Source organism: Meriones unguiculatus, chromosome 3 (assembly GCF_030254825.1).
Source record: "Meriones unguiculatus strain TT.TT164.6M chromosome 3, Bangor_MerUng_6.1, whole genome shotgun sequence".
Taxonomy (NCBI): domain Eukaryota; kingdom Metazoa; phylum Chordata; class Mammalia; order Rodentia; family Muridae; genus Meriones; species Meriones unguiculatus.
In genome coordinates, this window is record NC_083351.1 from 3,686,177 (window position 1) to 3,713,633 (window position 27,457).

General features: G+C 53.5%; 2 protein-coding genes across 6 annotated transcripts; one reads left to right on the plus strand and one right to left on the minus strand.

Moving 5' to 3' along the window:
* Positions 1-4,974: 4,974 nt before the first annotated feature.
* On the plus strand, positions 4,975-18,156 carry Rnf207 (ring finger protein 207). Its single transcript, XM_021644264.2, is given in 22 exon segments — positions 4,975-5,038; positions 5,041-5,076; positions 5,079-5,157; positions 5,651-5,783; positions 8,028-8,111; positions 8,114-8,180; positions 8,261-8,342; positions 8,415-8,461; positions 8,464-8,480; positions 8,568-8,712; positions 9,048-9,072; positions 9,778-9,837; positions 9,881-9,962; positions 10,373-10,441; positions 10,526-10,560; positions 10,562-10,621; positions 11,245-11,431; positions 11,564-11,737; positions 12,005-12,065; positions 12,299-12,404; positions 15,563-15,625; positions 17,209-18,156. Coding segments are annotated over 22 exon segments (1,824 nt in total). The 3' UTR covers positions 17,357-18,156.
* On the minus strand, positions 6,893-27,137 carry Icmt (isoprenylcysteine carboxyl methyltransferase). 5 transcript variants are annotated; one of them, XR_009590412.1, is made up of 7 exons: positions 26,769-27,134; positions 25,580-25,668; positions 24,550-24,719; positions 23,648-23,865; positions 20,174-22,298; positions 18,968-19,062; positions 18,157-18,763 (listed from the first exon to the last, which is right to left on the minus strand). XR_009590412.1 is itself a non-coding variant. In XM_060378974.1 (5 exons), the coding sequence occupies exons 1-5, from the start codon at positions 26,961-26,963 to the stop codon at positions 7,162-7,164; spliced, it is 741 nt and encodes a 246-aa protein (XP_060234957.1). In that variant the 5' UTR covers positions 26,964-27,137; the 3' UTR covers positions 6,893-7,161. The 5 variants fall into 5 exon arrangements, 2 of the variants coding, with proteins under 2 accessions (XP_060234957.1, XP_021499930.1); XR_009590410.1 differs by having other exon boundaries at positions 18,157-19,062; XR_009590411.1 differs by having other exon boundaries at positions 18,968-22,298.
* Positions 27,138-27,457: the final 320 nt, after the last annotated feature.

Here is a 27,457-nt window from a genome sequence, read left to right on the forward strand (position 1 = left end):
AACTCCTTCCTAAGAAGCCATGTTTTCAGGTTTGGTGACAAGCCCTTGTGCACTGAGCTATCTGGCTAGCCCTGGGAAAACTTTTTAAAAAATATTTTATAATTTTTGGTGGGGGAAGCATACCACGGTCATGTGTGGAGGGAGAGAACAATTTTTGGTCTCTCACCTCCCACTGTGTGAGTCCTGGGGACCACACAGGACTGTTTGTCAGGCTCTGTAACAGGTATTTTCACTCTTGGAGCCATCTTGAGAGCCCTGAAAAATAAATAAACAAACAATCCTGTAAATGTTTTTGACAAAAACCACAGACAAAAGCTGAGCATGAGCAATGGTTTACAACTGTAATCAAGGCACTCATGAGGGTGAGGCAGGAGGATTACTACAATTAAGGCCAGTTTGTCTGAAAGAGAAAGAGAACTCAGCTCCTAGCTTAGGAGGGTTCAACATGTGATTCATTTAGACGTCCTAGACGCTCATTTGCCCAGTGCCTTATCAAAAAAGACAAGTAATAAAGGCAATTTAATCACCATGGCGTCACTGGGGATTCACTGGGATCCAGAGAATCCAAGTCTATCTTTAAGTGGCTGACAAGACAAGGAAGACCACAGGGGTTGGGGGCCTCGCAGCAGGTAAGTTCTCTCACGCCAGTAGGCTGATTGACCAGCATCAACATTCTCTTTCTGTGACAGACTTGGGGGAAGCCAGTCCTGCCAAGGCTTGAAGGAAACAATCAATTCCCTTGCGATGACTCCTGTTCCATCGTCCTGGCATCACAGGCGATTGTCCTCATGGTGTGGGGTGATCTCTCCTTCAAGGCTCATTGTGGCTTTCAGGATACTCTTGGACCCCTGACATAAAGATGTTTACCAGTCTTGTTTTTTCCTGGAATCTAACCTAACTGGGGAAGAGAGAGTGGCTTGGGAAGGAGAAATACGACAGGCCAAAAATAGAGCGAGAGGTGAGCAAAACGGAGTCCTGAGTCCGTCAGTTAAACCAAAGACTGGTGCACTCCTTCAGTGACTCAGCAATGGTGGGAAAGTGATCTGATTCTCTTTCACATTTTCACTTGTGAAACTCACAGTCTGCCTTCAGGCGCCAAGGGCTGAATCACAGAAACTCCACTGTGCTGTGCCCCAGGCTCTGGTTTTCAATAGGTTTAGAATATGAAATGCATCTTCAGCTTTTTGTTTGCTTGTTTTTTGTTTGTTTGACAAAAGACAGGGTTTCTCTGTGTAGCCCTGGCTGTCCTGGAACTCACTCTGTAGACCAGACTGGCCTTAAACTCACAGAGATCTGCCTGCCTCTGTCTCCTGAGTGCTGGGACTAAAGGTGTGTGTCGTCACCGCCACTGCCGCCACCACCACCACCACCACCACCACCACCACTACCACGATCACCACCACCACCACGATCACCACCACCACCACCACCACCACCACCACCACTACCACCACCACCACCCAACTGCATTTTTTTTTTTCAAAAGAAAAAAATTAAATTATGTGTATGGGGAGCGTTATGTGCGTGTGCCCTTAGAGGATGCTCAATCCCCTAGATCTGGAGTTACAGTCAATTATGACCCACCTGACATAGGTGCTGGGAACTGACCTCAAGTCCTATGGAAGAGCAGCAACCACTTAACCACTGAGCCATCTCTCCAGCCCCCTTTCAAGTTAAAAAAAATAGTATTAACTAAGTGTGCGTGTGTGTGTGTGCACAAGCGCGTGTATAAACGCAGGTCATCAGCCATGCAGCAAGCACCTTCACCATCTGTGCCATCTCACCAGCCCAGAGTTACCTTATCTGCAGTTTACACGTTTACTGGGCCTGGGCCCTGCTGCACCACCATGTGGCATCTCCTGACTTGCCAACCTTACCTCACAGTTAATGGCCCCCTTACCACCCAAGGAGACTCTGCAGGCGCTCCAGCCTTCGCAGCCACCTTCCTTCTGGCAACAGCCACATCCCAGACTCTGCCTTTCTGCCTATTGCTTTAGAAGAGGTGTCACCAGCCCCTACCATAGGGAAGACATCATCCATCCTGCACGCCGCCTCTCTTCCCCCAAGAACGCCAACCCATCCTTCTGTCTGGACCCTTCCCATTGCAGCTAACCAGTCTCCAGCATCTCCTAGCCCAGGACCAAACATCTCTTCAGGTACCTCCCACCATCCGTACACAGAGCTTCACAGGGAGAGACTGAGTGTTGTCCTCAGTCTCTACACTTTCTGTTGAACCCACTCAGGTCAACTCTAGCCAGCTCCTACAAAGTTCACACCTGACAGTCCCTGCTAAGTGCCATGTCAGCCTCCATCAGTCTCCTCTTGAATCTCTTAGGGACCAAACAGCAGTGGTCCTCCTTGCTGGGCTGGCTGACAGGGCTTCCAGTGCCCAGGGTTCCCCAGGGCCTGGTCTTACCCTTCCTTGCTGCTCTCATCTCTGGCCACTCTGGCCATTTCTCTTAATTTAGCCAAGGTCTGAGGAGCTTGCACATGCAAGCAATGTTCCATGGCCTCCGAAGTCTGCAGCCCAGAGTCCCGCCCCTCCATTAACCCCTCCAATCAAAATATTATTTACAGTAACAGTCTTCCATCGATGCGTTTGTTTGTATACTCCGCTAAGCATGACTGTCATGTCTCCTTCTGTGTCCCAGTGCCTGTGGTAGGTGCTGAGAATATAAAGGCATGGATTTAAAGAAATGTGAGCACTGGGAACAATATCCAGTGCCTGTGTGGGAGTGCGACACTTGTAGCTCCAGCGCTCAGGAGGTGGAGGCTGGAGAATCCACGTTTGAGAACAGCCTGGGTTACACAGTGAGACCCTGTCTTCTAAACAAAGAAAGAGGTCAGGGGTTAAGAGCACTGTTGCAGAGGGTGGAGGTGGGTTCCAGCACCTACCTGGTGCCTCACAACCATCTCTAGTTCCAGTTCCAGGGAATCGGAGTCCCTCTTCTGGCCTCCACCAGCCCCACATGCATGTGGTACCCAGACATGCACGTGCAGGCAAACACTCATACGTAAAATAAGAACATGTAAACATCCCTTTTTAAGCATCTACATCCTACGGGGAAACTGTTGGCTCACTCATGAACAAAGCACACACCCCAGCTGGAGAGATGGCTCAGAGGTTAAGAACACTGGCAGCTCTTCCACAGGTCCTGAGTTCAATTCCCAGAAACCACACGGTGGCTCGCCACCATCTATAATGAGATCTGGTGTCTGGTGCCCTCTCCTGGTACGCCTGTGTACATGCAGACAAAACACTGTACATAATAAATCTTAACTAAGACTAGAGTCAGGATCAAACTAACCAAGGCAAGTTTAAGGAATGTGCCTGGCTTTTAAGCATTAACTCTTTAATTGCTATTGTAACAACTAGGACTCAGAGCACAAAGATCCAATAGGTAGGGCCAGTAGGATGGCTCAGCAGATAAAGGCACTTGCTGCCAGGCCTTATGACCCAAATTCAATCCCAAAACTTACACTGATGAAGGAGTGTAATGAATGTAATGATGAAGGGCACACTGCTCCTGTGCCCCAACACACACATTCAAGCACACACTCAAGCACACAATAAATAACATAATAGAATTATTTTCGGAAAAGAGAACATAGAATTTACTCCCTCCTGGCAAATTCTGGCTTATCCTTTAAAACCCACCGAGAGGCTGTGGTGGCACATGCCTTTAATCCCAGCACTCTGGGAGGCAGAGGCAGGCAAAGGGCTGTGAGTTTGAGACCAGCCTGGTCTACACAGCAAATCAAGGACAGCAAGGCCACACAGAGAAACCCTGTCTTGAACCCCCCCAAAAAAACAAACAAACAAAAGCAGACACAGTGCCATCTCCCAGTTTTTTCTGACAGATGAGTAAGACTTCAGGGATCAAGCCCTGGACTTGATTTATGGAAAAGGAGCAAAATAAGCTGATTTCAAGAAGCTTTTTTAAAAAAGATTTATTTACTTAGTTTACATATAAGTGTTCTATCTGCATGTGTGCCTGCATTCAGAAAGGGACATCAGATCTTAGTATGGATGGTTGTGAGCCACCATGAAGGTGCCAGAATCAAGCTCAGGATCTCTTAACTTCTGAGCCATCTCTGCAGCCCGTCTCCAAGGAATTTAGGGAAACAGGCTAGAGGAAGCTGACAGCTGAGGACAGCTGTGAAGGTGGGATAGAGAGCACTGGATAAAAAGCCAGGCCAGAGAAATCCGTTATTCCCAGCCTCCCGCCCGAACCCACACCTTTGTGCATTGAGCTCTTCACAGGTATTAATCTGTACACACGTCTCACACCATCATAGGAAGACCAGTACAGAGAAATCAGAGACCTGACTGAGCACCACAAACAGCCTAGGCAGGCCTGGGACCCCAAAGTGCACCCTCATCCCAGCCCTAGCACTGGAGCCCCAGCCGGCCATGGAGCAAATGGGGCCAGGAAGACCCACTGTTCCAGAGAGTTCCAACTGAGTCAGGAACTTAGCCTGGTTGGACTGCCTCCTCCACCTCCGAGCTCCAATCTTGCTGAGGACCAGTGGAGTCTGGGACCTTCCCTATACACCACCTTGTTCTTCTGGGTGCTGGGCAGAGCAGCAAGACTGCAGAACCACACCAGTCTGGTCTAGGACTTGCCTCTGCGCTGCAGCAACCTCACTTGAGGTCACCCAAGGGACAAAGAGTGGAGAATTTCGAAGGGTGGGAGCAAGGTGAGGTAGGAGAAGTGATGGAGGGAGGAAGCACTGCCCAGCTGGCAATCTGACCTTCTGGGGCCACAGCAGAAGGACTATGAGAGACATAGGTGACCAGTGGCTGGAGGCCCTCCCTTTCTGACCAGTCCTGCCCCAGTTGTCCCTGCTGAGGTGCTACACGCTTCGAATTCCAGCATCCCAAAGCCATGGGCTAAGTCATGGGCCAGGTAGAGGGAGGTGACCTGGGCCCCGGGAACCCTAGCCACTGTCCTTCACTGTTCTTCCACGCAAATGTCTGGAGCAATTTTTGCACCTCTGGAGGGCCTGGGTGCCCTGGATGCTGTCAGTGGCCATCCAGTGTGTGTCCGCTGTGCCACACACAGTACGAGCATCCCTGGACTGTTTCCACGAAGTCTGTGCTGGCTGCCTGCACAGCCTGGCCGCCGATGGCTGCCTGTCCTGTCTGCTGTGCCAGTCAGTGTCCCAAACCCAGAGAGGGTGAAACTGGCCCTGGTCCTGGTAGAGAGCCCAGGTATATGAAGATGGTGAGGTTCTGAGCCTAGGCAGAAGAGGAGGGAACAGTATGACTGAGGCAGTTAAATGATCATTACCACAAGCGTCCCAGAGTTAGTGTGTAGGGTAGGGTGGAGGAGAGGTGAGGTGTTCCCTGTAACTCCTTTGGAAGGGATGTGTCCCAGGAGTATTAGGGTAACACAATTACTAAATTAGCTCAAAATGTCCTAGTGAAATGAGAGGGCCCACTGGGGTGGCATGGCCTTTCCCATTCTAACAGGACAGGCATACACACACTGGGCAGAGTAGGGGCCCTCAGGACAAGCTGACTGCTGTATTTATAGCAGACCCCACCACCCTGCTGCGGCTATTTTTAGCTCCTGCCTGGAACATGAAGGGTAGTGGGAGAGCTTTTCTGCAAGGGTGTGTGATGTTGGCTGCAGCCTCCCTGCAGGCACCAGACTGTGGGGAAGGGCCCCAGCGGCCTCCTGCCCGTTGACAGGCTGCTGCAGCTCCTGGTGGACAGCTCTGCGGATGGTGTGCAGGCTGTGCACTGTGCCAACTGTGAGCTGGAGCGCAGCAAGCAGGTGAGGAAGCAGAAGCAGGGGGCACCAGGCTGCCTGGTCCCCGGCACTTACAGTATGCCGTATGCCCTAAAAAGGCACAACACTGATCCATCAGTGACACTCCAGCCACTCCCTGGCATCCCCTGGACTCCAATCATGCCCCCATCATACACACAAGCAGGGAGACCAAGGTCCAGAAAAAAAATTACTTGAGCCAAAAACCAGACAGTGGCAGAACTGAGGCCAATCCATTTAGGGAGCACTAACTATAGGGTCCCCAGGTCAGGATGGTGTTGTGAGCTGTTATGGGTGCAGCGGCTCAGTTCATGGGCCTGGGGGACCCTAGTTGACCCCTGCTACTTAAGCACATATAGGTAGCGAAAGCCAATATTGTGCGCAGCTGTAAGCAGCAGAAGAGAGCAGGGAGCTGAAGGCAAGGCTTCCAGCCCTGATGCAAAGGCCTGTGGAGGTTTGAGGGCCTAGAATAGGAAGGAAGCTCAGAAGAGTATGCTAACCGAACAAGAGCTGAGGAACCTTCACCCGGAAGTAAAGAAAATAGGCAGGAGGAGTGCGGACTCTGAGGAGGAGGGCAGAGCGAGAGGCTTCAGGGCTGGAGTGGCGGCTCAGGGGTTAAGAGCACTGAGCACTGGCTACGTTTCTAGAAGACAGGGGCTCAATTTCCAGTGCCCACATGGTGGCTCACAACCATCTCCAACTCCAGACCTAAGGGAATCGGTTGCCCTTCTGGCTTCCAAGGATATGGGGCATGCAGGCAAACAAGATAAAACAAAATAAAAATAAACCCTTTTAAAAAGAAAGAAAATCAATATAGGGCCAGCTGGTATTAGTAGGTAAAATACTTCCTGGTTTGAGTCTGATTGTCCTCTGACCTCCACACACACACTCTGGCACACAAGTGCCTGCATGCAGACAGTTAAAAAAAAGTGTACAAGTGAGATGACTTGAGGGCCAGGGAGATGGCTTGGCAGTTGAGAGCACTGGCTGCTCTTCCAGAGGACCTGGGTTCAATTCTGAGCACCCACATGGTAGCTCACAATTGTCTGTAACTCCAGCTCCAGGGGATACAACACTCTCACATGGATGCACACACAGAAAGACACCAAAGCACGTGAGATAAAAATTAGGTTTGTTTGTTTGTTTGTTTGTTTGTTTTAAAAGAAGTAGGGTTTGATGGGTCACAGCCGTGGCTACAGTAGCTGCAGCCCAGGCTCTGGACTTAGTCTGGGGCTGTCCGGTGGTTCTTATGAATGTCCTTCTCCCGCTGAGCATCCTTCCAGACGGCCAGGGAGATCTGAGCGGTGGGACAGGGTCATGAGCAGTCTCCCCTCCGGGCCTTCTCTCACCGTCCCTGGCCCCCACACCACCATGTGCCCTTCTGTCAGACGAGCTGGCTGTTGTTGGCTAGATGGGGTACGCTGGAGCTGGGGAGACGGACTGGATTTGCCAGCTGGAAAGGAAGATGACAGGTGAGTCGGCCTGCGCCTGCGGTGCCAATGCTCAGTGCCTGGCCAGGTGTATCAGCTGTGAACATTACTCAGCGTGCCAAGGGGGTGGGGCCTGATTGTGCATGCTCCTCAAAGGCTTTACATCAGTTTTTGCCTCCTGTTTCTGGGAGTTTTCTTTCTAAGCTTCCTGCCCTCCCTACCTCCACTTGCCTAGCCTCGGCATTCTCATCTTTTTTATTTTTTATGAGTGCGGGTGTTTTGCCTGCCTGTACATCTGTGCACCAAGTGGATGCCTGGTGCCCTCAGAAGCCACAAGAGGACTTTGGATCGTCTAGGATGGGAGTTACAGTTGTGAGCACCCTGAATGGAGCCCAAGTCCTCGGAAGAGCAGCCAGTGCTCTCAACTGCTGAGCCATCCCCCTACCCCCCAATGCTCTCATCTTAATCTGGGCGAGTTAGAGCCCAGTGAAGAGGGTCAGGGAGGGCGCGGCATCTGAGAGCGCCTGCTGCCAAGCCTGCAAGACATCGGTTTGATTCCCAGAACCCACAGGGTGGTTGCATGGTGTGGTGCTTGGGTACTCACCCACATACACAGGTGTGAATCGAAACCGTAAATTTTAAAATGTCAGAGTTGAGCTACTGGGGGTTGCAGGAAGGAGCTGCGTTCAGCTCGCCTCTTTTGCCTGGGCTAGGACTGATGGGACTCAGGGACACACGGTGACTGTGGTCCTATCACTGGTTCAGTTGAGTTCTAGAACTCTGGCCCGAGGAGAGGGCAGCCTGAGTCAGCTCTCCCCAGGACGCAGAGACCACGTACTTCTGCAACACCTGCGGGCAGCCCCTGCGCATGCACTGCGCGAAGAGACCGCACCGCGCTCTCATGCTCTCATATTCGCGCGCCCCGACATTGTAGCCCTGGGCCCGCGCAGCCGCGATGTGATCCAGAAGAGTAGTGAGTGAGGCGAACCCTTGCCGGGGCGGGGACCAGGGCGTGCCTCGGGGCTCTCACCGCTGCCCACCCCCACTCTGCAGAGCTGCATTCGGAGCCATACATCATGTTTTCCACCGACAAGAAGTCCCTGCTGCGCATCCGCTGCTTTCAGGACATGCAGGAGTGGGTAGAGGGAGCAGGCAAAGGGGTGGGTGGGGCGTGGTCTGACCGGTCTCATTAGCTGCCTCCCGGCAGGGAGAGCCGAGCCCACTGTGTGGACCTGGAGACAGCTTATGAGCAAGGTTGGAGCAGACGGTGCTGGTGAGAGTAGGAACCCAGGAGCTGAAGAGGGGTGGGGGCGGGAGCTGTGGGAACCCGGGGAACGCGGCTGAGACCCTGCTGTACCAGGCAGTGAAGGCCCTGCAGACAGCCACGAAAGAGGCCATCACGCGGCTGCGGGCCATGGTGGAGGAGGTGAGGTGCAGTGCAGCTGAGGAGGCAGCCATCCACGCCCCTTTTGGCAGCATGCAGGTGAGGGGTGGGAACGGCCCAGGTGCCCTCAGGGAGATCACAGCGTAGTGCCAGGTAGTAGGAGTTAATCAGCTTGCCTGGAGAGTTCCGGGAGATGCCAGGGGCTATCCTACACCGGCCTTCCTGTTGGTGGCAGGGTGGAGAAGACTGCACCAGGAAGGGGACACATAAGGTGCCAGCACTGAGGCTCTCAGGCAGTGCCATGCAGGAAGGAGGAAGGCCTTTGGCCACAGGGCAGGGCTCTGTGCTAAGCATGCTGCCCGTGCCTATGCCCCAAGGCATTATGGTAGGAGATGGCGGAGCCAGGTCCGAGGTCAGTGGTGGGCTATCTCTCCCAGACTGACTGGCAGAGAGGAGCACTGCTGCTGCAGACGGTACAGAGGTGAGTGCTGGAAAGTCCCTGCCCCCTTCCCTTGACCCCCTCTGTCCAGCTCTGAGCCTGAGCCTTGGCTGGCCTGGCTCGGCCTCACCCAGGGGACAAGACACACAGGCAGCTGGCACCAAAAGCAGGCAGGGTGTTCCCAGTGAAGGAAGGAAGAAGAAACAGGAAGCAACCACAAAGCTGGTGGGGAAGCCAGCCACGGTAGGCCATGCCTGTAATTGTAGCTCTTGAAAGGTAGAGGTGGGAGGATCAGGAGTTCAAGGCCGGCTCCTTCTACACAGAAAGTTCAAGACCAGCCTGGGCCACATGGGACTCTTGTTGCAACATTCAAAACAAAACAAAAATCAGAGCTGAAGAAATGGCTCAGTTAGTAAAAGACACAGAAACACAAGGACCCATAGTCACATCCCCAGTATGCTCTTTAAGAAAATGCAGCGGTCGAGGCCAGCCTGGTGAACAAAGTGAGTCCAGGTCAGCCAGGGCTGTTACACACACACACACACACACACACACACACACAAATAACCGCAGTGGGTTATCAAGGAAGACACCTGAAGTTGACCTCCAACCTCCATTATGTGCATGTATGCATGGTATCCATACGCATTCTGCCACACAGGCACACAGCAAACATACACACACAAACACACACGAAGAGACAGGGCTGCAGACTCGAAGATGCAGCCTGGCCTGCGCCTCCCCCAGCCAGTACAAAGAGAAGGACAAAGCCTTTAAGGAACAGTTTGTCCACCTGGCCTCCTTGCTGCAGGGGCTGGCCAGCAGCCCACAGTCCAGGCGCTGAGCGTGGGCCTCTCCTGCAGGCTCACTTGGTCATCTGCTCTCCCTTCCTCGGCTTGGCCAGCAAAGCAGAGTTTCGGGATCTGGGTTAGGTGAGCTTCCCCCACCGCCCGCAGGATCCCGTCTCCGCTCCCCTCACCTAGAACCTTCGTATGAGGTTGCCCTTCATAGAGGCTGCATATCTGACTGGGGGTCTCTGGGCCTCTCTTCCCTTCCACTACAAGCCCTCTTAGGGCCAAGAGATCCCTTTTAAAAAGGCGGTGAGCACGAGCCTCTGTTGTACCAAACGGCACTGTCTGCCGGAGCCCTGCCTCTCTTCCTAAGGATGTGGGTGGTGCCCGTGTCTGAACCAGTCCTAGAGGAGGGTTGGAGCAGCTAAGGGAGGCAGGTAAAATGTCAGACAGACGAGCCCCAGCGCCTTCAAGTCCTCCACTTCTCTCTCCCATCCTGGCTGCCACCTCCTTGCCACATCCCCTCGTCCTGAGCCCTTCCCCTGTGGCAGGAGCTGATAGAGAGATTGCAAGGCATCGTCACGCGGCCGCACCGCCTATGACCCAATCGGAGCAGCAAGGTGCGCGGGCGCCCCGTCAGGGGTCGGGGATCAGGAGACACCGGGTTAGGGGGAGAGCTGCTCGTGACCCGAACCCCGGTGCAGATCGCCAGCGACCACCGCACAGAATTGGCGCGCTGCTGGGGCCGCCGCTGCTGCTGGGCCCCGCCGCGCTGTGCCCACCGTAGGCGGCGCCAACACGTGAGCCCCAACCAGGCGGGTGGGATCACTCGGGAAGGCTCCCGCACTACCCTTCCCTGCTGGGTCGCAAGCGCCCAGCTCCGCACGATGCCTGGGCCAGACGGCAGTCTGAGAGGGAGGGAGAGATGTAGAACAGCCCCTGGGGACGCTGGGACAGGGAGCCCTAAGCAAGAGAGGAGCTTGGCCACGAATGACTGAGAGGCTGGGCGCTCCCCTCCTCCACAGCATCCTCTGGCAGGCTGGGCACTTTCAGAGTCACTTTGAATCAGAGTCCCTGGCACAGGTGGAAAGCCAGAACTTCGGAGAGAGCAGTAGTGTGCCCGGCACGCGGAGGCCTGGGCCTTCCAGTCCAGAGCTAAGAGAGCGAAAGGGACCACTTGTTAGTTCAGACTGTGTGAGCACACTCCGGTGTACCCAGACCCAGCGGGCCGGGAGGGCGGCTTTTAGAAACCACCGAATCACGTGGTTGCCCCTACCTTGGCCTCGCCAGAGCCCCTTGAGAGCTTCCAGGAGTTGCACCCTGCATTTGGGTTGAGGGGGCAGTGGTTCCCTGAGCAGCCAAGGGAGTTGGGGGGGGGGGGGGGACACAACCTTCTCCCTGTGCACGCTGGCTTTTTCCGCAGGTTGGGAGGGGGCTCAAGCACCAAGGTGCTGAAGACACCCAGCTGTCCCTCCCCAATGGGAAAGACGTCAGGGTCACCTGTCCAGAAACCGCTGCCACCAGGTTCCATTAGCACGAAGGCGCTTCTGGCCGAGGGCGAGGACACACCCTTCACAGAGCACTGCCGCCAAAACGAGAATTCCTATAGGGTGAGGAGGCGGGGCTGGGCATCGCAGGGTTGTGAGCGCACCCTTTCCTCGCTAAGATACTGCCCTGGGGCCGGTTGGAAGCCACGCCTCCGCGGGAGGGGCAGTGTTTCCCCGCTCGCTCACCTGCCACAGGGTCTGCAGGTGGTGGTGCAGCGCCTGGAGGACCAGGTGCAGGAGCTGCGCCGAGACCTCGCACTCATCAAGGCAGGGATCATGGCGGACATCCTGCACAGGTGCCTGCTGTTGGACGCACAGATCGCTTCCGAGTACGCCTCCACGGAAGGCATGAGAGCAGGGTTCCAGGAGGTAGCTAACCGCCCCCAGAAGCTAGTCGAGCTTTGGCTACGGAGCACAAGGCTACCCTGAGTCAGGAAAGGAGAGAGTGCCTGACCGGGGTGCCCTGCCAGAGCCTCATGCTGCGGTTCTGTGCCGGAAGGCTTTGCTCCTGAGAGAGACGTGAACCAGATTGGTGTGTGAGGCTATGAGGCTATGAGGCTCCCAGAGCACAGCCCACCACCGGTGAAATTCCTCCTTCCCACCCCACCTAACCAGCATGCCACTCTTCTCTTTCAGATTTGGGAGGACTCCTACCATCGAGTAGCCACCAGCAGATTTAAGAAGGTCCCTTGCCTGGGTGCTTAGTGTTAATCCACAAGCGAGCAGAGGAGGGAGTCCGAGTCAGTCGGCCACTAGCCGCGCATGCTCATCCCCTGCCCTTCCCCTGGTGTCTGGCCTGGCCTCACACCTGCAGCTGAGGTTAGGATCCAGGGAGTGGGCACACAACATGCTGCTCCTTTGGATCACAGAAATCACTGGAAGTTAGGGTCTCTAGATGGTGCAGCCAACACTCTGGCCTTGCCCTTGCAGCCCAGCTCCACGACCTTCTCCAGCGGAAGCAGGAGAATGCCTACCTAACCACCATCACCAAGCAGGTCATACCCTACGTCCGCTCCATTGCCAGGGTGAAGCCCAAGTGGAGCCCAGGTGGGAATGTGTGGGAAGGTGCCAGTGGGGAAGCCAGCAGGCCAGGCTGGCAGGGCGAGTCTGCCTAAGGAGTGCTGGTGCCCGCCCTAGGCTGGGGCAGTTGGATTGCTGTGAGCCTGAAGCTAGTCCCAACCTCAGAGCCAGACTTCGTCTCAAACAAATCAATAAAACCCCTAAGAAGTGGAAACTGGGCAGACTGAGACTGCTGCTCGGGACACAGTGGCCCCGTCCATCCCACAGCACAGCAAAGCAGGAGGAGCTTGAGAATGTTGAGTCTTCTGTGGCCTCAGCAGCTTTCGTCAGCTCATGACTGAACAGGTCTGGACCAGGCCCTCAAACTGGACTGGATGGTGCAGGCCTGTAACCTTAGCACGAGTGAGGCCCTAGGCTCAGTTGAAGCCATGCTGTTCCCAGGTCTCTGCACCAGCAGAGGCTAGTCTCTTCCCACAGGGCCTTTGTGGAGGCTGCCCCAGGGTCACCACAGCAGTGTGTGGGCTTCTGGTACCCTAGCCTGGCCTTCGAGAATATATTAGGGATGTTTGGTTTCCTAAAGTCTCACTCATATGCTGAACCAATCTAGAAATAATCAAAGCTTTCATTATTCAGTGCTTGGTTTGTTGTTATTCTGAGTTAGGATTTCACTATACAGTCCAGTTTGGCCTCCAACTTGAAGCGATCCCCCTGCCTCTGCCTCTAGAATGCTGAGCTAACAGCATTCCTGTACTACCATGGCTGACTGGTGACAAAAGATGTTCACTGTGGCTGTTCTGTTGTGCCCCTAAAGGAGCTGAAATTCCACACACCCTGCCTGCCTGCCTCCTGTCCCCTCCCATTTTCTTTCCTAGCTGATAGACCCCATCTCCCAGCTAGAGCAGAAATTAGCTTCTGGAGAGGCCTGTGTGCAGACAGCATGGATCCGAAAACACCTTTCTTTCTCTTTTGCCCTTGACAGTTTGGGTCTTGAATTCTGAATTGGAAATTCTAGACTGGAGAACTGTGCTTTGAAGAGGGAGCTCGGTTGCTGAGAGCTGAGGGAATGCCCCTGAGCTAAGCTCTTCTGACTCCTAACCGTGCGACCGAACCACTCTTCTTGGAAGCTCGCAGAGTCCTGTCTTGCCTGTGTCTTAAATTTTCACGTGGTGAGGTGTCCCCAGTTACTGCTTCCACTCAATCTGGAAGTTCGTGTCTTTTGCCTTGGGATTTGATGGACTCTTTCTAAAACTCAGTTGCTGCCCTGACTGATTCTCTTTTTAGTGTTCCTATGATGGAAAACTGGCCTTCCACGTTACCTTTTTCACTTTGTTGTATACTTCCTGGACAATTTCTTCTTCTCTTTCAGTCTTCTTGCTCAGCTTGGTGCTTTTTCTTTTCCTTTGTGGCTGGATATGGTGGTTCTATACCTTTAATGCTAGAATCCAGGAAGCAGAGGCAAGTGGATCTCTGTGAGCTTAAAGCCAAAACCTGGTCTATCTACATGGCAAATTTCAGGTCAGCCAGCATTACTGAGACTCCATCTCAAAAAACAAAAAATGCTCTGTCTTTGAGTGCATGTATTCATAGACACATGTGTACCACAGAATACATGTGAATTAAAAAGGAAGCTTTGCAGGACTTGTTTCTGCCGGTTCTGGGAATCAAACTGAGGTTCTCCAGCTTGGCAGAGGCCCCCATCTTTTGTTTCCCAGGGATATTCTTGCTGCCTAAGGCTGAGCATAAGTCTCACCTCTGAGGCCTGCTTGCTCTGAGTTCTTTGTCCAGGTGCTTATTTCCTATGTAGCAGCTGACCCTGGCATCTGCTCAGCTCAGTGTGCAGCCAGAAGCAAAGAGCAGAGCGATGGCTGGAGGTCAGCAGGACACACCTGGGACAAGAGGCCTGCAGGTTCTGATCCTTCTCTGGTTTCCTTCCGGGGAGGCCTCTGTAGAGTGCTGTGTGTGCTTCTCTGCCCCCTTGGGCTCTGGGCATTCTCAGGTGTGCTTCTTACACACTGCCCTGCGGCTAGCCACTCCTCAATTCCTGGCTGCCCTGCTCCGCAGCCCACTGCCTGAACAGCTTCTCCCAGGCCTCACCCCAGGCCTTCCACTCTCCTTAGGTAACCCCATTCATCTTCCCGTGCTCTCTCTCTCCAAGCATGTGCACTATGCTGAGCTGTCCAACCCAGTCCTAGTTGTCTGGTTTTACTTCTTAATTACTATATATTTATTATATGTAGTGTGTATATGCATGTGTATGTGTGTGAGCGAGTGCTGTCTTCATGAACACCAGAAGAGGGAATCAGATCCCACTGCCAACAGTTGTAAGCCAGCATGTAGGAATTGAACTCAGGACCTCTGGAAGAGCAGTCGGTACTCTTAACCTCTAAGCCTCTCTCCAGCCTGTTTTCTGGTTCTAAAGCACTGAAGATGATACAGATGCCCCCTCCATGCACCGCTGTGCTCCAGACTCGCCTCCAGCCTCATCCTTCCTCATCTCTTTGAGGGTGTCAGTGTTCCTCAGCTCAGCTGTGGCCAACAGAACTCTGGCCCTCGGCCCACAACATCCCACTCCTTGCCCGATCAACAGCATCGTGTGTGGTCAAAGCCTGGGGCCAGCCCGATTCCATTCTCAGCTGTTCCCATTTTTAACCCACCCCAACACCCACGGCCGAACTCTCCACTTCAGCCGTTTACTCTGTGTTGCTGTAGCGAGCCCCACAGCCATACTTTAACAGTACACAGCTCCCATCACTGGGCATGCAACTGCCCAGAGCCCCTCCCTGCCCACACAGCCCCCTGGCCACAGCGGCCTTTCAGGTCCCCATCGAGCCACTGCACTAGCTCCCAGTCCTGGACCTCGAGGTTGTCTCAGGGCCTCATCACTAAGGCCGACAGAAAGGCTCCCCACCCTGCAGCTAAAGCAGGCCTGGTGCACGTCACTCCACACGGCCTGGCCCCCGTTTCCTTTGTCTCGCCTGACCGGCAGATGAGCTTGTGAGAGCCAGAGCCCGCAGGCTGCTGTGGCCGGTGGCTCCGACAAGCCTCTGGACCTTGGGAGCTGTGTCAGGTGTGCCCTGGAAGGTCCACTGCCCTGTGGGCTTGGAGCAGTGTGTCTGAAGCCACCAGCAGGGACTCTGCTGCCCTTGAGCAGTCTCTGCTGGTTCTCTTACTCAGGTTCCAGGCACCTGTGGACGAGCAAGCGGGGCATCTGCAGATGTGTATCACGACGGCAGGGACGCTGAGACCCCAGCCAGGCAAGGCAGGCTCTTTGCAACCTGAGGGGTGGTGACTGCTCTGATTAGAGACAAACAAAAGGACAGAGGCTGGGACATACAAGGTTTGAGAACAGAATGAGCTGCAATGTGAGACCCTGTCTCAAAAGACACAAACAAGAAACCCACAAACAAATCTTCCAGTAATTCACCAAAACGACAAGCACAAAGGGAAAGGAGAGAGGCCCTGCTGTTTTACAGGCCTTTTGGGGAACACAGAGCTGTTCTTTGGCCACATGTAACCAGTCTACAAGGGTGGTGGTGCTGTAGGCATCAAGGGGATGGGCATCATCCTAACCAGAATGTCCTAGGGGAAACGCACATGCTGCTGGCATCCTTGTAGGTAAGCAGATAAAGGGAGTTTGTGTGGGGTGAGCACGCTGAGCCCTCTACGCACCAGGACACCCCTCAAGGGGCAAATGAAATGACCAGGATAAAGGAAACAAATAGAAAGGCGCCCAGGTTCTCCTGCAGTGCCAGCTGGTTGCTCCTGTGAGATTGAGGAAGGAGATGGGCAGCTAGAGCCCAGTCCCTCTGAATTGCTGGCTTAATGTACAAAAAGAAATAAAAAGACCTAGGCTGTAAAACAGGAATGGGCCGTGGCGATGGCTCAAGTATAAAATGTGTGACCCTCAAAACCAACATGAAAATCACTGAGTGTTGCGCTGGGCAGTGGTGGTGCAAACATTTAAGCCCAGCATTTATGAGGCAGAGGCAGGTGGATCTCTGTGAGTTCAAGCCTGGTCTACAGAGCAAGTTCCATGACAGCCAGGGCTGCACAGAGAAGCCTGTCAAGAAAAACAAACAAACAAAACAAAAGGAAAAGCTGAGTGTCATCTCAGCACAGGAGACAAGGAGGAACCCTAGGGCTTGCTGGCCACCATCAAAGCCTACCTGGAAAGCTCTAGGCCAGTGAAAGGTGCTTCCCTGACATCAAAAAACAAAAGGAAGGAAAAAAAGGAGGAGGGAGGAAGGGAGAGAGGGACAGAGGGAGGGAGAGAGGGAGAAAGGAAGGAGGTGGATGGGGCCTGAGGACAACACCCTAGGTTGTTCTCTGGCTTCCACATGCACATAGTGTGCCACACACAAGCACACACTCACACCCACACCTGTAATCAGAGTACTAGCAAGACGGAGGCATGGCTTCAGGAGCAAAGCCAGCCTGGGCTGAATAAGGGCAGTTGGGGCTGTACTGCTATGTGAAAACTCCAAACCAAAACAATAAAGCAAAAAACAAGCAAGCACTAGTCACTGAGGACAAGGTCTTACACTCAAGAGCTGTCTGGAAGCAGGCGGTCTCACCCTTCCCTACCAAGCTGACGTGCTTTAGGGCAGCCCCAGCCCGCAGGCCCCACCAGCCTGAGCTGTTCCAATGCTTGTCACTGGAAAGGGCCAGGCTGTCTCAAGGGGCGCCGACACCACCGCTTCTGTGGGTGTGGGCCTCCACTTGGGCCTTCCAAAAGGTCTTCCCTTAGGAAAGCTGGCCAGAGTGGACATAGCAAGGGGACAGGCACGGAGTCATCCACCTTACGTCAGACTGTTCTTTAGGGTAATTCCAGGGAGCATCATTGAGAAGAGACAGAAGGCGCCTGAGCCCAATGGAAGGAGCTGGGCCCTGAGCAGCCTCCCAGAAGGACCTTCATTAAAGAACCAAGACCATCTCACACCCAAGTAGGAAGCCGGAGATGACAGATGAGCTGAAGATGAGGAGGCCTGAAGACCTGACCGACATGGCAGAAGGAAGAACTCCCAGGCACATACACAATAAAATGTGAAAAATCTCCATGAGGGTGACAACCCCACCGAGTGAGCCTCTGAGTAGCTGGGCCCTGGTGAGCTGGACCCAGGCTGTCAGCTGCTCAGACTGGCACAGGCTGAGGTGTGGCTCAGGGGTCAAGAACACAGCTGCTCTTTCATCGGATCTGGGGTTCAGATCCTACCATGGCGCTCACAACCACCCATAACTCCAATCCAGGGGACCCAACACCCTCTTCTGGCCTCTGTAGGTACCACATACAAACTGGTAAAAATACACATTAAAAAAAAAAATTCAAGCTGCATGACCCAAAATCTGTTTTGGGAGACTAACTGATGGCCCTACAGTCCCACTTTAAGACAACACACAGCACGATTCAGTTAAACAGCAAATGTCACTTTTTTGTACTAGGGAGGCTGCCACATCACACAGACACACGATCACACTGGTAACGCGCTCTCAGGTCTGCAAGCTGTAGAGCAGTGGTCTAACCTGGGAGCCTTTGGAGCTGTCCGACTCCTTGCGTACCAGATGCTCACTCTACATTCATAACAGCAGCAATGAAATAACTGTATGGTTGTCGTCCCCACAGCATGAGGACTGCGTTAAAGGGTCGCAGCGTTAAGAAGGTTGAGAGCCGCTGGGCTCAGAAAAGAGCCAAGGAAATCTGCTGCTGCTAGTGCAGACCCTCGTGTAGACCCGATTATCAGGTACTCTTCCACATCTTACAGTCACGCATGTTCATAGGGAAACCAAGTAGTTTATTTAAGAATTAGAAAGAATAATCAGTATCTGTGAAAGAAAATCCCATTTAATATATTTAAATAAAGATTTCTGTATGTAAAAAGAACAGTACAGTAATTACTCCGTGATACCCCTCCTCACAGACAAGCTGCCTCCACTCGGGATGAGCAAGGGACAAGGCTCACAGCTGTGCAGCTGCCCACCCTTCCGGAAGGCTGAGGGCTCGAATCTGGCCACCACTGTAAAAGCGGAGCTAGCTAAGGCAGGGTACAGTGCAGAGGGACAGGGCTCACAGGCGGTCTGAAGGAGGCGACCCTAGGAGCTTTGGCTGAGCCCTCCAGGATCTGACACTAAGAGTGGCCTCCCTGATACACCAGGCCCCAAGTTAGTAACTGAGCAGGAAGGGTTAATAAGGTGCACACCCTGGGCCCAAGCAGCAGCCCCAGGCCCCACCAAGGACACCGCTGTGAGCTTTCTGCCCTGCTTGGAGGCTCACTCTTCTGCAAACTGCCACAGTAGCAGCTGAAGGGCCTCCTGAATGCTTCCTTCCCCACGACTGCAAGCAGCCTTTCTTCCGTATAGAAGCCACCTCCCTTCTGAAGCCTGCAAGCGAACAAATCAATCACCCGACAGTCCTTGTGGACACCTAGGACACGGCGGCAGAGGGTACCAGTCACCTGGCAAGTCCTGCCCTTGAGCTCGTATTCCCCTGTGGGTTTGCGACATCCACGCCGGGAGTGTCAGGAGGGGGGTTGTTCTCCCACCACCCACACCCTTGGAATTACTCTTTACAGAACACAACCTCACCTCTCCCAGGGCACAACACAGCATCGCGTCGAGAGATCCCACGACCTGGGTCCCTCTCTCCTGGCCTGCTGCACGGCTGAGCTTTCTGGCCTCCTCTGGCAGGAAGAGGGTGACATCAAATGACAACATTCAGCCTTACCACCCACGATGCAAAGGGCTGTCATTAGCTACTCTCCATCCATCAAAAAGACAAATTCACGGCCCTCAAGGGGCATGGGAGGCTGCAGCCAGCCCAGATTAGATGCACTGAGAAAGAGCTGGGTATGACTGCCAAAAATCCATCCCCTCTTGTTCACAGCCTGGTGAGTGGAGGGGGCTTCTGGAGGTGTGGTCTGGCTCCACTCATATTTCAAAACTGAGTATTGATGTCCCACCGTGTTATTCCTGGACAGCTTGGTGTGGACAACAGCCATGGCTGACACAGAGCCGTGCAAGCCTCAGGTCCTGAGGGCTGGCAGCTCCTATGCCAACTGGCCTCACATGGTAACTGGCAAACCCGTAAGCCTCTTTGGTATATAGAACAAGAAAAATAATTACGCCATGAAATCTAAAAATAAATTACTTGTGAGCTGGCAAATGCTCTTTGAACATATATGAGCAGCCTTCAGCTAACACATAGGCCCAGTGCTCACACTGTAAAATCTCATGCCATTGTGCACGTCTGAGCATCATGTGCCCAAACACCCTGTGAGGCAGGTGGAACAGCCCCACTCTACTGATGGGGAAGCCCTAGCCCAGAAGGGTGTGCTGGTGACAGCAATGCCCTGGCTACACCCCACCTTCAGTCACACTGAGGAATAACGAGGCCTGCAGGCTGGCCACTTCCAACGGGGCTGCAGCCCAGCTCTTCTGCTAGCCTTCCTCCTGCCTTACTGAGCTGACCAGGGCGCAAGTCTTTAAGGCTTCTGGATTCCCAGAAGTTCTGGTGGAGGGGTGATGCTGGGGTGACTTCTTGTTGATGGATCGTCTATTATGGCAAGAACAAGCTAGGAACCCCATTCACACAGCCCCCAGGGTTTCACCAACCCGGCCTGAATCCTACCACACAATACCGATCTTGCACCTGACTATTCCTCCTGGGCTGACAATCCTCCGCACTCAACCCATATTACTGTTAACCACTCTCTTAGACAGAGCACACCCTAGTCACAGCTTCCTTCAGAGTTGATGGACCCCCGAATATTCATGACAGGCCTGCAGACCCACCTGGTGTTCCCATGTCTAGTCCCATCAGCGACATGTGCCATTATCTCTGCTGAGAAAGCCTGCCACAAGCAGCTTACTGTGGCACAGTGCACCAGTCCTGCTTTGAGGCAGTGACCAGTGAAATGTTTCCCTGCTGGCTTCCCCTTTGTGATGTGGCTCCCAGTGATGTCAATGCTGACACTGCCAACAACAGTGGGTCCCGGGGCAGCAACCACTGTGCGGACTACTGTCCCACTGGCTTCCGGCTTGGCATTAATTACCAACCCCACACCGTGGTACCCCGGTAGAGACCTGGCCTAGGTACAGCAATCTGCCAGCGTGCTTAGCAACACCATGGCCACTACTGGGGCCTGGGCTTGCCTGAGCTGATGTTTACCAACTGTGTTTCTGTGCAGTGGTGTGCTTGTGGAGGGTGGAGGTCTTCTGAGGCCTGGGAGGACAGAGCCGTGCGGAGAGCCAGAGGCTGAAGGTCAGAAGCACTGAGCAGCTATTCTTCTCAGCCCTGCGGTGTGTCTGCTAAGAATGTCTCTGCTCGGTGGGTCACGGGAGGAAAATGAAGGACAGTTTGTCCCCAGGCTGAGGATCTGGCTGCTGCTCAGAGCACTCCGACAGCTGGACTCCAAACAGCAGGAAGGTGAGGTATACAGATCCATTCCATCCAACCCTGCCGCATGCCTACTTTCAGCACTGGGTGTTAGCTGACACGTACTGAAATCTTCAGAGCAGATTCTTCACCCATGTGTGCTCATGCCTGTCTGCTGAACAGTTAAATACAACCCTTTTACAGCTCGAAGCAGACACTTTTGAGAAAAACAAAGCCTCAAGTCTGGAAAGACTTCACGCCAGGACCAAGCCCTAGTCAGCCCAGGACTAATCACGGGCCTCACCTCTTAAAACGTTTATCTCAACATACAAAAAGCCAAATGTTCTCCCAGACCTACAGCACAAAGACGCCCTCCCACCTCAAGCAGGCTGCTCTACTGCAGACTGTTGTTAAGAGTCATTAGCCTCACTCGGGTGCACGAGCTAAGCTGGGACCCTCTGGAAAGCACTGAGGCAGCAGCAGGGGTGACTTCCTTTGGAAGAACACAGGAAACAAATGGGACTGACCACATCGCAAGAGAAAACACAAGCTGTGATAAAACGAGAGTGGAAACCCCAAAACACGGTGGGGCAGCATTTCTCGGCATGAGCGCAGGCCCCTGGTAAGCACTTCCTCGGGGACAGAAGAGCCAAGGCCAGGACCGCAGGAGACCCCAAGGCCAGGTGCCATACCACTCAAAGCTGCAGAGCACTCTGAGGTCTGTGCTGCCTGTTGCCAAATAAAAGCTGAAGTCAGAAACTCCAAGGCAAGGAGAATCAGTGTCCCTTTGAATGTACACTGCTATTTTTGTAAAACTTGTAGGTAAATATGATTAAATGTATTATGGGCCAAAGTGTAGAAGTCTTTAGAGTTAATACAGATGCCCATGCTCTTATGGGCAGACAAAGGTTAAAGCTCTGTGTTGGGTTAAATTAAAGGATTCTGATGCACCTTCATGCTGACATTCGGCCACTCTGACCACACCTTCAGTGGTATAAGTCCTGCAAAGGGCAGTGTCCACCTCTCCCGAGGATCATGGTCACGGAGCAAAGATACTCTGGCCTGAAGGGGCATAAGACTGGCTTGGGTCCTCATCCTGCCACCATGAAAGGGGCACTGATGAACTGCTGTGACGTGCTCCTTGTTCACTGTTTACCTGTCTTCTACCTTCATTCAGTACAAGAGACTGCTGCTGTGGGTCCTTTGGTCCTAAGGCCTTCTGAGCACTAGGTCTTGGGTGACGTTCTGAGGAGTAATTAGTGACATATAAAATGATTAGGAAAGTCATTCTGCAGGGAAGTAGTTCTGTCCTAGGCTGTGCAGGGCTGCAGGCTCTCTGGTGCCATCGGCTTCTCCCTGTCATAGCTCCACCTTGACTCCCTTTATGAACGGCAGGCCTGTGGGCACCCTCTTCTTATACTCCAAGTATTCCTCCCCAAAGAAGTGGATCAGTGAGATCTCCTCCTCTTCTGTGCGATCACGAAAGAAGCGCCACACCGTCAGGGCATAGACGACGCCACAGATGGGGTTACACAGCATCACCTGGCCAAGGAAGTGAAGGATGACCCCAGTCAGAGAAGCCTGATGCCAAGCCCCTTCTTCCCACAGCATTTCTGGCTTGTGCCCAGGAGCCCCGCAGAGCACTGTGTGGCTTCCTGAGGGCCACCATGTTCCTGGGTGTCACCCTCATACTGTGGCTTTCTGCACACACACACACACACACACACACACACACACACACGCAAGCAATTGCACTAAGGCACAACGCAGAAAATACCTATGATCCATAAAGGTATGAAAAATCCTTCGGCTCTAAAGCACTTTGGTACACATAAGCACTTATGGCAAATTACATTCACCAACCCCCACCAGTGTGTATCCAGGGCTGGGCCTGAATGCGGAGCAGTGTGACAGGTCACAGAAATACAAAGCTTTGAAAGAACTGCTAGAGTCACCTGCCCTTTCCACACTGTTATGGGGTCACCAGAATCCCCAGGAGGTGTCCGCGGCCCCAGATGATCTTCCAGGGCTCTATTTACACTCTCTAGCCAAACTGTTCTAGGACTAAGTATAGAATCCAGAGACAGCTCTCAAAAACCAAGGGTTTGGTCTGCATCCCGAGACAGAGCAAACCCCACAGCACTCATTAACCTGGCAGGGCCGTGGCCTCATTTAGACCTATTTTTTTAACAAAAGCCCACTGAGCCACTACAGGGTGGCTGAGGACACTTGCTCTCCAAAGTCAACCTTCCCTCGCCCAAAGTGTTCCAGATCCCAGTCAGAGTGGCAGAAGGGGCAAGATGCGGGGAGTGATGCAGGGACCACCACCAGGGTCACGTGCTCACAAGCGAGTGGACTTTGAGATGCCATTCAAAAAGGCGGGCATGCTCCCGGATGCTCCCTGGCCAGTGTCTAAGCTTTCACCTCCCTGACTGGCACTCTGGCTTCCTTGCTCCCTGCAGCTGGCTCCAAGATTTACCATTTCTCTGCCCAGGGTTCCTTTAAAGAGTAGATTGTCCTCGAGTTTAAAACAAATGCAATAACTAATTAATTCAACACAATGCCCAGCTTTTACCTCTGAAACACCGAAAGACTTGATTTTAGGTCTCCAGCTTTTACCAGCCACCACCTGAAGCATGCCAGGGAGCACACCATGACAGAAGTAGCCTGTGCACACCCTGAAAACACCTCAGTGCACACGAGAAGGTGCGTTTTATGCTGTGCTAATTAATTAGACTTCAACTTAAAAAATGTAAAAAAGTCAAGTGGCCTAGCTAGGAGGGTTACAAGTCCAAAGGCAGCCTACACAGCAAGACCCTGTCCCCATACCAAAAAGAAAGCAACTTAGAAAAGTAAACTCACAGAAGCCAGGGTCAACTCTGGTACTATACCTGGGTTCCGATACTCCAGTAAAACCACCCCACATAGGAGGGGTGCCGGAACCAGGCGTATACACCACTTGTCACCAGAGTGTGGGTGTCTGACTTTTCACTCTGCACCACGTGGTTGAAATTGGAGCCGGCTGTAAACATGGCAGCTTTCCTCAGGCATTCTCCAAAGACCACCATCAACAGCCCAGTGGCACTGAGCCAGGTGATCTGCTTCAGTTCTGCAGAAACAGACATGAGGACAAAGAGGGAGTTGGAACACTGGGGCGCTGACTGCCCCTTCACCGTCTGAAATGAACCTATTTCCCTAAAGAGAGAAACACCAGAAAACACCCGGTGGGCAAGCAGCGCCTACCATCACACTAAAGCAGTGCCACTGTTTTCTGTCTCAAATGCCAACAAGTCCTCTGTAGGCCGCCACCCTGGCCTGGGCTCACAGGCTCTCTTCACAGCCACAGAGAAGCAGACACAGGCTCCATTTTCCAAAGGCAGTCCTAGGACCCACATCCAGCTTTTTGGGAAGTTTAAGTGTGTTTCCATTACAGAGGGTTTTTTGTTTTTTGTTTTGTTTTTTAAATAATGAAATCTTATAAAATTCTTGCATTACAGAAAAGTATTCAGGCCCAAACTTCACCTAGTTCAACGGCGAAGTGAAGACTACAACCAGCAAGGTTGGGCTGCATTTTAGGTAAGCCATTATGCAAGGCTTAGAGCAAAAAGCCAACACGCCCTGGATCAGAATTCTCCAGGTGGCGTCCGCCCTTTATAAATAGCTTAGGGGGAGGAGAGGCCTGGGGAGAATTGCTCAAGGGAGATTAGACCTGAGAGGTGAGTCAATGTCACTCTCCTCCGCCAGTGTGGAAGGCAACCTTCTCTCCCAAAGCGGAAAAGTAGGGCATACCAACCTGGCCAGAAGATGTTTTCAAGTGTGAACTCTATCCAAGAAGAGAGAGCTGCCACCGTGTACTCCAGACTGTGATTCAGGAGGAAGGAATCCAAGGACAGACTTTTGGGATTATTGACAGCTGTCACTAAATACTCAGAATAGTGGAATAGTGACAGCGAGCACACGTACCTATTTAAAAACAAAGAGAAAGCGGTAAACCAGGTAGAGCCAGGGTAGGCGAAAGCACAGAGCTGGGTGCACAGAACTGTCCCTAAAGCCACACGGTGCGGCATCACCCCCTGAGTGGCACGGGCCGTATACACGCCATCCCTTCCCTCTCCAGCTTGCAGAAGTGGGGTTGAGTGATGGTGCTGTCATGTTTCTGAATGTCACAGACAAAACTAAAAAAATCTCCAAAGGTGAAGGGGAAACTATGGTCCCTTTTACTCCTTTTAATATGACAATTTCACATTTTAACATGAAACGGGGGTATCAACAAAGTAGTGACACATGTTGGGAAACAAAATTCAACAAAACTAAAATAATTCCAGCAAAGGATTAGATGGCTCAGCATACTGATAATAGGAGATAAAGCTTTTTACCTTGAAGCCACGATTCATATCCAAGTCAGAGGCTAGAAGGCTCAAGGGACTGAACTCATAGTGTAGGGGAAAGTCCTACACTGGCTGTGGGGGGAGCACTAGCCGGGACCTAATAGAAACCAAGATGGAAAAGGCTTAGAAGACACAGGGACACTCGCCCCTTCCCATCACCGCGGACCTGCACCCCTTCACAGCAACTTCAGGTGATGGGACCTCTGGAGAGGGCACAGACAGACCCATTTCCATCCACCACAGAATCCACTGGCATGCACAGTCGTGTTCAGCAGACTTGGAATGTGGGGACTCAGGGAAGGCAGCAGGCCGCTCCTTCAGAACCCTACTTAGCCTCCTGTTCTAGCAGAGCCCAGACAGGGATGAAGAGAGGCCCCCACTCACCCACTACTGTTGACCCTCACCTCAACATCATCATCCCCAAGTCTCTCTTACCAGCCAAAGTGGTTCCAAGAGGAGTGGCTGAAACTGAGTAGCACACCGCAGCCAAACACAAAGCCAAGGAAACAAGCTCGGATGGCTATCTGCAAAAACACACCCAAAACGAGCCTCGGTCACCAGATGTCCCACTTGCAGAGCCCAAACCTAGATGGCACGCTGTCCTGGATTAGCAAGGCCGTCAGTGAGCCGAGTCCATTTGCTCACAAGATAAAGAGGATCAAGTAGGGCTGCTTGCATTCAAACCCCGTTCTTACCCGGCCCCCTCTGGCCTTGAGCAAGGTACTTAAGTAAGGCTTTCCCTATCTGCGCCATGGGATAACAACAGTATTGTGTTTTGGGGCAGCACAGAGGACTCACCTTGCAAAGCACCTAAAAATAACCAATTTTAACAGCCATAATAATAACCATTATTATTACTGCTAGCAACAGAAGGGCTATCTACAGAAAAACTACTTAAGCCCAGTTTATGGCTGATACTCCCAAGTCAACAATTCTAATCAGAACACCAGAACTGTGCACCCAGTCACCTCTGTGAAGTGGGGCATTTGACATAAATTAAAAACCCGTGGATTTGCTTACTTTCCACCTAACGAAATGTAATTAACACCTACAGCTAGAAGTGGGTCCCTCCTGTGACCTCAACTTACGGCTGAGATACAAGCCTGTAGGAGGCATCCCGTAACGCGGCGCGGGCGGGGATAGGGGGTAAGCCCACCATAGCCGTGTTTCTTTAACGCTCGCTCCAGTTCCTACTCCCAGCCTGCCCGGTCCCTGTCCATCCACACCAGGCCTGCCTGACGGATCCTGGTCCCCGCGCCCAGCCTTCCTGGTTCTAGGATACCTGGCCCAACCACCGTTGCCCCGTCCCGGCCCGATCGGTTCCAGATCCCTGTTTACGCGGGCTCATCTGCCCTGCCTCCAGCTCCACTGCACCCGGCCCGCCTTGCCCCATCACAGACAGCTCGGTCCTGCCTAGTCCTCACCTACTCCGCCCACCCTGCCCCAAGCCCGCCCGGTCCCGGTCCACCCGTCCGTCCCTGGTCCAGGTCTACCGGTCCACCCCGTCCCTGGTCCGTGTTTGGAGTCCCGGTCTACTGGTCCATCCTGTCCGTCCCGCCCTGTCCCTGGTACATGCCAATTGGTCCCCACCCGTCCCGCCCGCCCGTCCCCGGTCCCTCCGCACCTGGTAGCGCGGCGGCCGGTAGAGCAGCAGCAGCAGCGCGTTGAGCCCGGCCACGTAGAGTGCCAGCCCGGTGCGGCCCTGCAGGCCGGCGCGCGTGAGCAACGGCAGAGCGAGCACCGAGGCGCCCAGGAGGAAGGTAGCGAGGCTGAGGCGCGCCTCGGAGCCCGGCGGAACCCGCGCCGCGCAGCCCGCCATGGCGCAGGGCGGCGGAAGAGCCGGCGGCGGACTAGAGGGCCGAAACGCCGACTGTAGCCGGGGAAACCCAAGGCTGCGCCTGCGCACTCCTCCGCCGACGCCGGCTCGGGAAGGGCAGCTGCCCGGAGCCGTGAGCTGCTGGAGAGTTCTCGCGAGAATGCCGCGGAGAGGGGCTGAGGACTGGAATTTAGAGCGAGCGGCACGCCCTGCAGGCCACGCCCCGCTGTCTCGGGATAACCTGACGTCAGCAGAGGGGCGACACATGAGCCCGGAAGTCGCCTCCTACTCCGGCTGTACAGAAACAGCTAAGCGTAACCACCGCTCGTTCGCACCGCGGCCCCAGAACAGACCCGGCTCCGCGCAGGCGCGAGCGGGGTACGTGGACCCGGCGACCACCCTTCAGGACCCGCCTTCGTGGCCTCCCAGAAATGGGATCACCCCTCCCCACCAAATGGAACTACAGTTTTTACAGGCGGCGAGCCAAACTTTGGGAC